The sequence below is a fragment of the Brachyhypopomus gauderio genome, chromosome 3 (assembly GCF_052324685.1).
Source record: "Brachyhypopomus gauderio isolate BG-103 chromosome 3, BGAUD_0.2, whole genome shotgun sequence".
NCBI classification, from domain to species: Eukaryota; Metazoa; Chordata; class Actinopteri; order Gymnotiformes; family Hypopomidae; genus Brachyhypopomus; species Brachyhypopomus gauderio.
The window spans coordinates 22405297-22418311 of NC_135213.1; the positions used below are offsets into that span (position 1 = coordinate 22405297).

The following is a 13015-nucleotide window of genomic DNA, read 5'->3' on the forward strand; positions in this document are numbered from 1 at the left end:
CACCCTCCTGATTGACCTGTAGCCAAACTAAAGTAGAAGATAATGGCAGAGAGTCCCTCAGGTCACAGTAGCATCAATCACATTTTTATAGCAGGATCAACCACTAAGTCCATAACACACTGCTGAAAGTGTAGTGACAGGTAGATGAGGGAGTGCTGTCAAATTTACAGCTTAGATCCACTCAGTTCGGGTTCTTTACAGCTGTACTAAATGACCCTTTTTTATCTGTTGGCATATTGTAATGCACCCAAGAATGATTGGATTTCACAAATGCATGTTCTTCTTTGTTGCTCATCACGTTTGGCTTCGTTGCTGACTGTTTCCTGACCTCTGCCTTCTATGAGCAGATGTGCAGAATGAGTTTCTGTAGATCAAGGTGGATGTCAGATAATGGAGTGCCGGTGGCGATGTGGCCAGGAGCTCCGTGTGCGTCTCCGAGTGACAGGCCATGGCGTAGCTCTCGAGGGCCCCGCCGGGCTACTCTCGTGGCCCAGACCAACACCCCCCCCCCCCTCCCCGTCCTGCCCCCTGCCTCCTGACTCCACCGTTACAGTGGCACTGACGAACGCCGCCATGCGCAGCCTGCTCGCTGCCTCGGCCCCCACCAATCTTGGCTGCCACGGAGCAGTGCCGGTGCCATGGATCACCCTGCCGTCTCTGCCAGCAGCAGCCCCGGGGAAAGTCATTAGCTTGGTGTGGCTCCCTCTCCCATCTCCCTGCTCCCCTCCTCGGCGCAGGGCTCTGTTTATGAGGCCACGAAGAAACAAATAAACAAACAAACACTTCAAACCTCAGAACTGGACCTCGTGCTTCTTGACAGAAGCTGAATTCTTGAATAAACCCTCAGTAGTTTTTTATTATTATTTCTACGCTCATTTTAGTCTTTAGGACAGTATTGGAATTTTTTTTTTGGTGTCTTTGTACCAAGCGTAATTTAATCTGAGGTTAAGTAAGACGTGTGTTATCAATTTTAAGAGTTTGATGCATGTACTTAAAGGGGCCACTGACGGTCATTTCTAAAATTACTCTAATGTATTGTGATGTGGATTTATTTTCAAATAATTGAATTGCGAAAACATTGTTGCCTTGGTGCCATGCAGGGCTGTTCAGGGCGGTGATGTAAGATGCTGAAATATTCATAGACACCCTTAGCACATATAAGTGGAAATGATAAGCACAATGCTAATTAAAGAGAGGAATGCTAGTGAAGAAAATTACAAAACCACACTGTTCTGAATAATTAAAAATGCAATTTATAGCTAAAATGAAAATATGAGTCACCACGATGAATTTAATTTGCATTTTTTATGAAGTCTTATTACTTAACTCTGCAGAGGGAGATCATGGTTTATGCATCTTTTCAAGAGGGGGTTTTTGGGATAGCTGGTATTTGTATTTTTGTAGCATTTAGAAAACCAAGAAGCAGTAAAAAGAAAGTAGCAAGAACGAGTCACTGGCATTCCTTCTTTTCCAGTGATCTGCACTGTCAGTTCTTTGTTGTCAGATATTCACAAAAATCTCAGCTCCTATTGGTTTGTTAGGAAGAGGTGGCTGAAGTTGAATACTGTGTTTAACCAATCAGAATCTTCTATGAAGGGGTGGGATCAGGAATAGAACATTGTGGGTTTTTTGTCCTGTGTTTTTTTTTTCTGAAGGTGAAATTTTATGTTACACTGCTACCCTGTGGAAGAATAATGGAACGTGGTAGCCCTCCACAGTCACCTCTTGCCTGTATAGATTTCGAAAGGCGACTAACATATAATGGTTGTAGGCCTCCTCTTCAGTCCATTCAGCTGGCGCTCATGAACCAGGGTGCCACTGTACACACAGGTCACACTGAACGCCTTTGTGAGTCAGAAGGTGTGTGAAGATGAGAGAGTCCTCGGTGACAGCTCATTTTTAGACATTCTCACCTTACTTCTGTTTATTCTACTTCCTCCGAACTATTAACGGGGCTTGACCTCTTAGATAAATGAAGGGAAGGGAGTGGAGATGGATGAGGGGATTAAAAGGTGTTGGAACGAAGGAGCAAGAGGAAAAAAAATGAACAGACTGCCGGATGGATCATTTGGTGAACTGAGGGCTCATTCTGGAGTTGATACATCAAGCAGGCCATGACACAACAGACTGTACTACAGTTGTATTTATGACGACATCGATGTTGCTGTGTGTGTAGGGCTGGGCAGTGTGTGAGCGTGTGGAGAGTCAGGTGACCGCGCTCTCATCCGTCTTAAAAACACAGCAAGCAGGAGGTTCTTCATGTGGCGACGTCAAACCAGGGTGGCTTCTTCGCCTGTTGCGTCAGCACTTGATTTGATGACCTAAATGAGTTGAAGTTTATTTATGGAAGCAGGTGAACATCACCACATGGTGACGGCGTTGATGTAATGCTCACATAGCCAGGGATCTGCCACAGTGATGTTATGAAGACTTCAATACCACCTATGAGTAACTTTGACAGCACAACTCCTTCTGCCTCGCAAGGTCCTGGACTCCAGTCAAGATGCCACGAGTGTTAATCATGGTGATGGAACGTCTGTATAGTCTTTGCTGAGCAGTTGCTCAGATAACAATCTCAGTTCAAAAAGTCATATCTACTGTCATCAGTGGACTAAGTGGCATCCGAACATGTATAAATGGGCTTTAAATCAGTCTGGAGCCCGGCTTAGGGGCCCACCTGTCTGACATAACTCTGCGGCCCGTGGGGCTCGTGGCTGATGGAAGCTGATGATGGGGAAGTTCAGTCTTGTTTGGGCCCCGTTCACAGAGTGGCGTGGTTGCTGTGTCCTAGTGCCCTGCTCCACTTACTCCACAAATACGTCTCAGGGTGAAGATAAATATCAGTCCACCATTGCAAGCAAAACAGAACGTCTTAAACTGGAATATATGGACTGAGCTCCAGATATTAGGAATATTATCAAAATATCAGATGTGTGGCTCAACTGCTGCTCAGATCTGATGTAACGAGGCATTGATCATGCCAGTAGTAGCCTGCACTACAGGAACTGTGTTGCTCTGTGTTTTTCTCAGAGCTGTAGTAAAATGTCTGATGTGTTTATGGGGTGTATTTATGTGGCCTGACTTCTGCTTAGCAGTCTTCTACTGGGCTTCAACTGGGCGATAACTGTGATTAGAAATCTGACACAGTGCCTTCCAACGTTAGGAAGTTATGCATGACTCGATGAATAGTCCATAGTTGAATAGTGAATTGCTACCACACAACTCTTATTAAGTAAGAATAGCATTCCAAGTTTTACACTTGTCTTTTTTTTACCCAACTAGATTTCGGAGAAATTCCCAAAGTGGCCGTACAAGACCTGAGCAACATACTTAAGCAAGGCTGTCTGGAGAAGAAAAAGCGTGGTGGGAGCATCAGAACATCACCTCACATCTTGGACTTATTTTAAGCATGCGTGGAATCTGCTTAATTTTAATTTGTCATTTTCATTCTTTTACAAGATCACAGTTTCTTTAGTATGGAGTGGCAGAAGAGATGGTGTGTCCTAAACAATACTATATTCTACTACTTTGGAAGTGAAAAAGGTTTGTCCATTCAGACATGAGACAAGGGACCAACGTCAGTTGAATTGCTGCAGGTCTCTTGCTGTAATATCCAGTGATGTGATGATTTTGCATCAATCTAATTCCAGATAAGCAGCAGAAAGGCTCTTTTTATATCAATGGCTACAGTGCAGAGCTGGTGTCCAACCTGCGCAAGGACTCCAAGAAGCACTGTTGCTTTGAGATAACTGCTCCTGGAAGACGTTCGTTCCAGGTCCTTTGAAAAAAAACATGCATGCATGCACAAACATCACACACACACACACTGTGACTGTGTAGATCTGCTAATGGTTTTAACATTCTTAAACTCTTTCTCTGCCTGTAGAATTGTCATAGCATTTGTCCTGCATTCCACTATGAGAAGTGCATGCTTTGCATCTGGTTCCTCTGCACAAACATCACACACACACACACACACACACACACACACACACACACACACACACACACACACACACACACACACACACACACACACACAAACAGGACATATGCTATATGATTATATGTATCTGAATAGGATGATGCATGCCAATATATAGTAAACCTTTTTAATAGCCAATCCCTAAACCTAAGCCTAACCTCAGTAGAAAAAAAATAAAAATACTCTTTGCCCTTTCATTTCTTAGACATTTGTGACATGAAAATTTACATAAACAAAAACTGATCTACACACCTGCTCACACATGCACACAAACACATATGCACGCATGTGCACACACACACGTTTCATGTTGCTCTTTGACTCATTGCTGTGGTTGCTCCGAACAGTGTTTGTATCATTATAATGAAGAATGCCTGTTTTCACTGAGCATAGCGCCCATCTCAGAGCTGATGGCATTTCTCTGCAGTTCACCGCCAGCAGCCCTCGTGAGGCCCGGGAGTGGGTGGACCAGATCAATTTTGTCTTAAAGGGTATGTTACATGCCGTGCATTCAGAAATCAGCTCTCCACATGACAGGCAAATAGTATTTTTGATACACAGTATGAAGCACATCCGTGTACTGAACAACTTCACTTAAGAACCCCCGACAGCTGTGGCTTTCTGAGTGGCTTTCACACAGTCGGCAGCGGACAACGGGAAATGCCTTGGACTTTCTACGCATTCGTATAAATACCCTTTTTTTTTGGGCTCAACCAATCAGGCGCAGGATAGACCTCCTCATGCGGCACGTCACGCAGCTGGCGAGTGGCGCGCGCCTCGCTCGGTCTCCTCTTCCGCGTAGCGCGGGCCTCTTTACGGGAAATTGATTGGGATGCGCTCCGGCCATTCTTCATGGGCATTGATCTGGCCCTGCTTGGCATCCAGGCAGCGAGGATGCGATAGCCCGTGTTACAGAGCTCAGTCACCTGCAATCAGGACGCAACTCCATCTGAGCCAGTCTTGGAGCAAGGCCCATGCTCTAAAACGGGCACACTATGAGTTGCGGGAAGTAATGAACACCCTTGAGATTGTTTACACTTTTCTGTGACCACCCCATGGCACCATAAAATAATAATCTAGGGTTTTAATCAGAATTTAGAAAATAATACATTTTCATGAAATCAGATCATCTTTAGCATGGTCCATAGTTGTAGCTGTCATGGCAGGTGAAGTTGGTCCTTTCTTTTAATCAATAAATTAGTAATTGACTGTGTAGATCTGCTAATGGTTCTTAAACTCTTTCTCTGCCTGTAGAATTGTCATAGCATTTGTCCTGCATTCCACTATGAGAAGTGCATGCTTTGCATCTGGTTCCTCTTCCCAAATGTAGACCTGAGCTCCAACTTCATTCCCTTTGATGATGACGAGGAAGAGGAGGAAGAGGAAGAGGAGACGTACGACGACATAGAGAGAGCAGCCACTCCACCCCCGCACTCTGGCCTGGCATCTGTCCCCGGTGGCCAAGAAAAGAAGAAAAACAAAACAGTGGCTGCCACAGAGGAAGAAGAGGAAGAGGAGGGGGAGGAAGAGGACATCTACGAAGTTCTGCCAGGTACAGTAGAAAATCCACACTATAAATGTATTAATCCTTCCATCTCCACAAATGAGCTGAATTAACTAGGAATGGACAAAACAGCTTCAGTAATGCTGTGGCTTAAAGGAGCACTGACAGTGCAAGATAAAGCTCAAAACCCCACCAGTAAGGTCTGCATACACCTTTATTTGAGTAGGGAAGATAGGGTGGGAGCTGAAAGGCTCTCCCAGTGTCACAGCCAGTGTCATGTGATGAAGCCGGATGGATACATCAAGATCTGGGGCCCCAAGATGAGAGCAACGGCCTGAGAGCACTTAGCAGAAACACATCAGTCTTGACTGCTGTCATTTTCACCTTTCCCAGCCATGCGTGTGACGGAGCTGAGCTGGCCACAGATGGTGGGTCAGATGACCATCTTTCTCACTCTCCCACCCTCGATCCATCTCACTCATCCTCCTCCTGTTCTTCTGCGTTCTTTAGAGTTAGAAAAGAGCTGAGCACATTTTGCTTTAAGAGCATATCCTTTAAAAGGGGAAATGTGCTGGAGTGCTTGAGAGCTGAGAGAGCTTCAGAACTAAAATGTGTTTATTTTTTACATTTTGCCTTGATTGAGATTACAAGATGTGTCTTATATACATGCATATGTAGTAGGAACTAAGCATAGGAAAGAGGACAGTATTTTCAGAAAGTACAGAACACCAGTAAATTATCATGTGCTTATCTTAGCTATATTAGTTTACTTTATTGAGTGGAAAACATCTAATTGATACAGAATCTATCTCCATCACTTCATGTCAGTGGCTGCATCTCCCAATAAGGTCTCATGATAAACTCATGCCAAATGTTGCTGTTTCGGTGATAAGATAGTATAACTGGATTTTTATTGCATTTCACAGACCATTATACAGGCCATTAAACATGTCATGTCTTCCTAGCTGTATGAAAGTATCCCAAACACTACAGATTTTAAACTTATTTTACAATAAAAAAACTTGATCTGGCTGTGGGAAACAAGCATGCGTTGGATGTTTAGCTGTGAAGCATTTTTCTGAATAGGCAGGACCCTCCAGGCAGATTTTACAGTAGGTATTTACTTTAGTTTTTTTTTTTCCACGGTTCCTGGAAGTGGCGGGCTGGCCTGTGCCGTGGGAAGTATAGGGTTGCTGTGTGGCGGTTTTATCGGCAGGCTGACAGGGTGAGGATGGATGTGGGAGCCAAAGAGCAAGGCTATCACTGTCACCTCACAGACCGGGAGGTGCCACACCCCAAATCAATGCCATGTCTGCCCTGACACACCAACCAACACATCCAAAATGGCATCTCCCATATCCATAAAAAGTTAGCTTTCCAGCTAATTCCACTCGTGTTATATAATACCCATATTTTAGACTGCGGAGGCTCATACGCAGTTGGCATAAATGCACTGGGGCTGTTCAAGAAATGTAATTGACTTAATAGACTGAAGAGATGAAGGATTCGCAGTGTTACATTTAAGCGGGGCCCGGGGGCCATTTTGTCCTTAAATGCGATTCTCATGCTCTTCTCTCATTTGCCTCCTCTCAACTCCTGGGCTCCTTTAGAGGACGAATTCTCAGACCACTCGGAGGAGGCCGGTGAGAGGAGCCCAAGACCAGGTGGGTGTTGCGGTTTCCCTCTCTTGCTGGAGCTGCGAGGGTGCATGCGGAAACCTCCTCGGTCAAGGTATGACAGAGGCTCCTACGTGTACGCTAAAGTGGGCTAGCGTCTGTGTGTTTTCTTGTCAGCCCCATCGTCGGACTACGCCAACTACTACCAAGGCCTGTGGGACTGTGAGGCGGACGGGCCCGATGAACTCAGCTTTCGTAGAGGAGACCTCATCTACATTCTGAGCAAAGTCAGTAGACGCATACATGCAAGCTCACACTTGAGTGAGTGTGTGTGAGTGTGTGTGTTCTCCCTCCCCTCTTTACTCTCGCGCTGACTGTATGTCTTGCTCTCTCCGTGTCTCCGATAACTCAGAGACTTTAACTTTTCAGGCACGTGCTCAACTGATTTGTCGATGACTGCTTTGTTGAACGATTTGAAGCACATTCCTTTAATTTGGTTTTCTTTATCTTAATCCGTCCACACATAGTAAATAAAATACCAGGAGTCGTATGGTAGATCGTCTATACCCCGTCACACTCTTCCTTTGTCTTGCAGTTCATGTCTTATATTTGAGGAAACCTGTGTCCAGATATCATATAAATAAATTCTTCTTCATAGTTCATGAAAGAAAAGCAGTATGTATTTAGCATTGGATTTATTTTTAAGTGACTTGTTTTTCAAATTCACAACATTGCTTTTGAGAAATGGTTTTGTCCTTTAACAATGGTTTTTATGTCTGGTTTTAACAATTTGTACATATATTTGACACTTTAAAGAAAACGGAATTAACAATTATTTAATCGACATTAAATAAATTAAATTATGGATTAAAAGTCATTACATGACTGAAATGCTGAAATGTATTTAGTGGTTATTACAAAACAAAGGCATAATTTTGTAGTAGATTTTGCTTTTAATCAGTGTACACATGTATTTTCAAACGGAACAAATTTAGATATAAAATACACAAAGATGTAATGATCCATGGTCAAAAAATCCATGTGATGGTCAGACTTATTTCTTGTCTAACATGATTTATTTTAATTCTCAAGCATGCAATAGTAGCTGCAACATAAACCAGAAAAGGAAGCTATAATGAAAGCTGGCCGGTGCATTTCAATACACAGAATTCTAGACCACTGTTCCCATGGATCCAGAGCGTCGCACACGTCCTGTCCCACTCTGGCCGTATATCGATACAATACAGTGACGAGCCGTCCTGGGTCTGTGTAGGCGCTGGAGGACACTGCTCAGGGGCAGGATCCTCAGTAATGGGCTGTTAATTCATTATGGGGTTGTATCATGGGGAATCGAGTGCTCAGTCATGCATGCCCCCTTATTTAGTGCCTCCTGCAGCCCGCCTGTTCACCATCTCGTGCTCTTCTTTAAATCTATACCTCCTGTGTCTTACAAGCAGAAAGTCTCTCCGGCATTAACACAAGCTAGCTGTCTCTCACAGAGGTTCAGCCAAAAATCAATGTGCTTTCATTCAACCTCTGACTCCAAACCAAATCAGTATAATCTACAAATGCATACAGTGCATTTTAAAATACTTTTTAAAAGACTGAAATGTGAACTTATTGTATATAATTAATTTATTGTATATAGGAGCTCCTCTCATCTCTGTCCCTACCTTTAAATTGTGTGTAAAGTAATTATAAGCAATAGATTTATTGGTTAATAAAGCAGTTAGTAATACAATTATACTTTATGGCTTTACATTACTGAAAAGAAAATGTTACATTTCATTTGATATCTGAGGCTTGACTGGTATTGTTATAAAATAGAGGCAGAACATAAGTAACCCGCCTGTCATCCATTTTAATTAATTGTCAGCCCCTACATATAATTTATTTTATTTATAGTCAACTTAAGCTGTCAGCGTCCTACACTGTTGAAATATGCTCCCGTTTATTCTACCTTTGAAAATGTGTTAATTTATGTAGATTTATCCCATTTTGCATTTCATTCCAATCATGGGAAAACTGAAATAATTGATTATTGATGGCGATATTATAAAGAACCGAATGACTGGAGTCAATATTTTGATTATTGCGCCATTCGTTAACCTCATGGATGTTTGCTCCTCTACATCATTTTAGACAAAGCAGCGCTTCTGCGTTTATTGTACGGGTGCTTCCCTGGACCATTGACCTCATCAAATAAAATATGAGCCACTGGCTAGAACTCAACCCTTCCTCTAACAGTCTCACTCATAAAGCAGTGGTCATAAAATAAGAGGACATAAATTCTGCTGGCCAGCGGCGTGCAGGGGAGGCCGAGTGTATTTGTGTCAACACTGAGCATAATTACAAGGTGATAAAGACGTGCGAAGTGCTAAATCAATGGTGCTAACCAACAGGTTTTTAAAGCAGCGCTATGAGTGAATGCCGACAAGTAGCAAATCAAAGAGACAGACAGGACCGTCACGGTAGCGGAGTCCCCAGGCTCGCATCCGAGAAGACCATGCAGATTTTGAAAAAGGTTTCTCATCAGCACTTACCGATCCATAGCTTACAGTAGCCTACAAATGCTTCTCTACGGCATAGGCCACGTGCCTACTTTGTGTGTGTGTGTGTGTGTGTGTGTGTGTGTGAGAGAGAGAGAGAGAGAGAGAGTGAGTGAGAGAGTGTGTGTGTGTGTGTGTGTGAGAGAGAGAGAGAGAGAGATTGTGTGTGTGTGTGTGTGAGAGAGAGTGAGAGTGTGTATGTGTGTGTGTTTGTGCGTGTGTTTGTGTGTGTGTGTGTGTGTGTGTGTGTGTGTACGCGCACGCATGTTTAGTAGCGGAACGCTTGGCGTTATCAGGGGCTGCTTAAACGCAGGGCCTGTGTCGCAGCACTCCGGTGTCGTAAAGAATACGAGCGCCGAACGCCGGTGGTGGCAAAAATAAATAAACGCGCCGAGCTGCGAAGCTTTTGCTCGCTCATCTGCAGCCTAGTTTCATGTTCCGTCTTGACCTGATTAATTCAGCGGAGTTAATTTTGCGCAGCCTCTGTGCTTTGCTTGCAGCAGCCCGGCAGTAAGGGGCCTGGAGGTCTCCCACTAGCGGCTCCCTCTCCTCCCATCTCGGCCCCTGCTCGGCGGCGCCGCCTCGCTGCTCGCTACGCTCCAACATGAAATAGCGCCTAATACTAACATCCATCTGGCAGCGTTACGCACTCGCCCTCTATCCTTGTAGCTGGGGAGCGAGTGATTGCAAGAGAGCAAGATGTTCGGGGCTGTTATGCTCCCCACACTAATCACATCTCGCCCCCTTTGTAATCCACTCACGCTATATTTGTTTATTTGTCCTAGTGTTGATTATGAAACTTAATGGTAGTTTGATTCCTGATAAAATATATATTCATTCTTGCATCATATCATCACACCAATGATTTTCTTTATGACATTCTTTCATGATTTTTAAAATGTATTTTTTTTTATTCTTTGTGTATTTGAACGAGAACTAAGTTACAAAGTGAGGATGGCCCCACCGTCGCTGCCTTCCAACCGTGTTCTTTTTGTAAGCGGCATTCCTGGATTCTAATTTATGTCCCCAGTTTCAAAGTACATGACACTAGAGGTCAGACCCAACACATGCCTGAATTCCCAGTTGAATACCCGTTACAAAAAAAAACCCTGCAATGCAAAGTAAAGAGATTTACGGCTCCGAAGATCTGGTCACAACTTCTCCAGGAGCCTTTTAACATGCAAGTCCAGTAACTGCTCTCACGCTTGGTCTTCACGGGCCTTTTTTGCGCATGCGCTGTACTCACAAGTCTCCCCCCCCTCCTCACACACACACAAACGGGCCCCCCCCCGAAGGAGTCGTAAAGCAGGCTGGGACGTTGGTCTAGACAGTTACCAAACGGCCGTAAGCAATCAGCTGCCCAAACCACACCAACTCATTCGGCAAGGCTGTGGACACTGCTGACACCTTCTGGCTAAGCGTTGTACATTTTTTCAAGAGACTCGTGGGATAAATTTCTTCTACTTTTTTTTAAATAAATGGAGGCTCATTTATAATGAATAAAAGGGCAAGACATGCCGTTTCTTTTTCCCATTGAAATTTGTGGTTAATGTTATTTCACTTAAAAGAGATACAAATCAGAGAAACCCGCACAGTTTTCTGGCCACTGGTTAACACACGCAAGCTGACGAAATACGCTCCAGAGTCTCACTGCACAGAGTTTACAGACACAGGCAACACATGTACGAGGCACTGGTGCAGACTGTTCTCATTGGCCGTGTGTGAGACAGTTCCCCCACGTTGGCTGCACGTAAGACAGTTCCCCCACATTGGCTGTGTGTGAGACAGTTCCCCCACGTTGGCTGTGTGTGAGACAGTTCCCCCACGTTGGCTGCACGTTAGACAGTTCCCCCACATTGGCTGTGTGTGAGACAGTTCCCCCACGTTGGCTGTGTGTGAGACAGTTCCCCCACGTTGGCTGTGTGTGAGACAGTTTCCCCACGTTGGCTGCGTGTGAGACAGTTCCCCCACGTTGGCTGTGTGTGAGACAGTTCCCCCACGTTGGCTGCGTGTGAGACAGTTCCCCTACGTTGGCTGTGTGTGAGACAGTTCCCCCACGTTGGCTGCACGTTAGACAGTTCCCTCACATTGGCTGTGTGTGAGACAGTTCCCCCACATTGGCTGCGTGTGAGACAGTTCCCCCACATTGGCTGTGTGTGAGACAGTTCCCCCACGTTGGCTGTGTGTGAGACAGTTCCCCTACGTTGGCTGCACGTTAGACAGTTCCCCCACATTGGCTGTGTGTGAGACAGTTCCCCCACATTGGCTGCGTGTGAGACAGTTCCCCCACATTGGCTGTGTGTGAGACAGTTCCCCCACGTTGGCTGTGTGTGAGACAGTTCCCCCACGTTGGCTGTGTGTGAGACAGTTCCCCCACGTTGGCTGCACGTTAGACAGTTCCCTCACATTGGCTGTGTGTGAGACAGTTCCCCCACGTTGGCTGTGTGTGAGACAGTTCCCCTACGTTGGCTGTGTGTGAGACAGTTCCCCTACGTTGGCTGTGTGTGAGACAGTTCCCTCACATGCGTATCACATCCTCACAAGGTTCAGACAAACGAACGCTCCAGCTGCCATTGTACGCGGCAGGTCACTCTGATAAAATGCCCGAAGCAGAAGCAAAGAGAGCAATAAAAGGGAAGGGAAGCTAAAGGCAAAAGACAGAGAGCCCCCCCCCCCCTCCACACACACACACACACACACACACACACTCCCTCTCCATCCAACTCTCCCCGCACACACACCCACATCTCTAAAAAACCTGCCTCCATCACGGCAATAGACACCGAGGCGCTACACAGACACATTGGGTATTCTGTTTACCAGTGGATTCAGTGGGGGTGAGTCTGGGGTTCTGGGGTCACTCAGGAGGCAACGGTCAACTCCCGGTCAACTACAGTAGGTCATTATTCAGACTAAGCCAATAGTCCAGAAGTGCATGGTGGCTGCCCCCTCCTGCTCTGCCTAATTATTATAAATGAGAGGCCACGTAAACAGCCATCATTACAGGCACTCAGCAGCATACACAATCCACTTTAAATGCCTATTAAGTTAAAGAGCCATCAGTAATCCCTGGCGTACTTTTCCTGCGGCAGCTAGTTTATTTGCCCTTCCACAGTTTTGGTCATCATCTCACACGTTCTGCAGCCACTGACCCAGTCCAGTGATGGACTCTCAAGATCAAGGGTTTTACCCTAAAGATGCTTCTTTCCTTCAGTCGTTTCCTAGCGGTGGGTGTAAATGCCATCCACACCTCCGAAACGCCTACGCTGAAGTGCTTGTCTTTCCGTAATTAAAACCGAGCATAAATGAGCAGTATTGATTACTGATGCATTGATCAGGGTGTAATTGCGTGATGGATGTG

At 45.1% G+C, this 13015-nt stretch overlaps 1 protein-coding gene across 3 annotated transcripts in view; it reads left to right on the forward strand.

Moving 5' to 3' along the window:
- skap1 (src kinase associated phosphoprotein 1) overlaps positions 1-13015 on the forward strand; it is a 52497-nt gene that overhangs the window by 35547 nt on the left and 3935 nt on the right. For all 3 annotated transcript variants that reach the window (XM_077000456.1, XM_077000455.1, XM_077000457.1), the window contains 7 exons: positions 3283-3363; positions 3460-3543; positions 3651-3775; positions 4413-4476; positions 5316-5537; positions 7100-7153; positions 7283-7392. In XM_077000456.1, coding sequence (XP_076856571.1) covers positions 3283-3363; positions 3460-3543; positions 3651-3775; positions 4413-4476; positions 5316-5537; positions 7100-7153; positions 7283-7392 — 740 coding nt within the window. The remainder of the gene's footprint in view (positions 1-3282; positions 3364-3459; positions 3544-3650; positions 3776-4412; positions 4477-5315; positions 5538-7099; positions 7154-7282; positions 7393-13015) is intronic.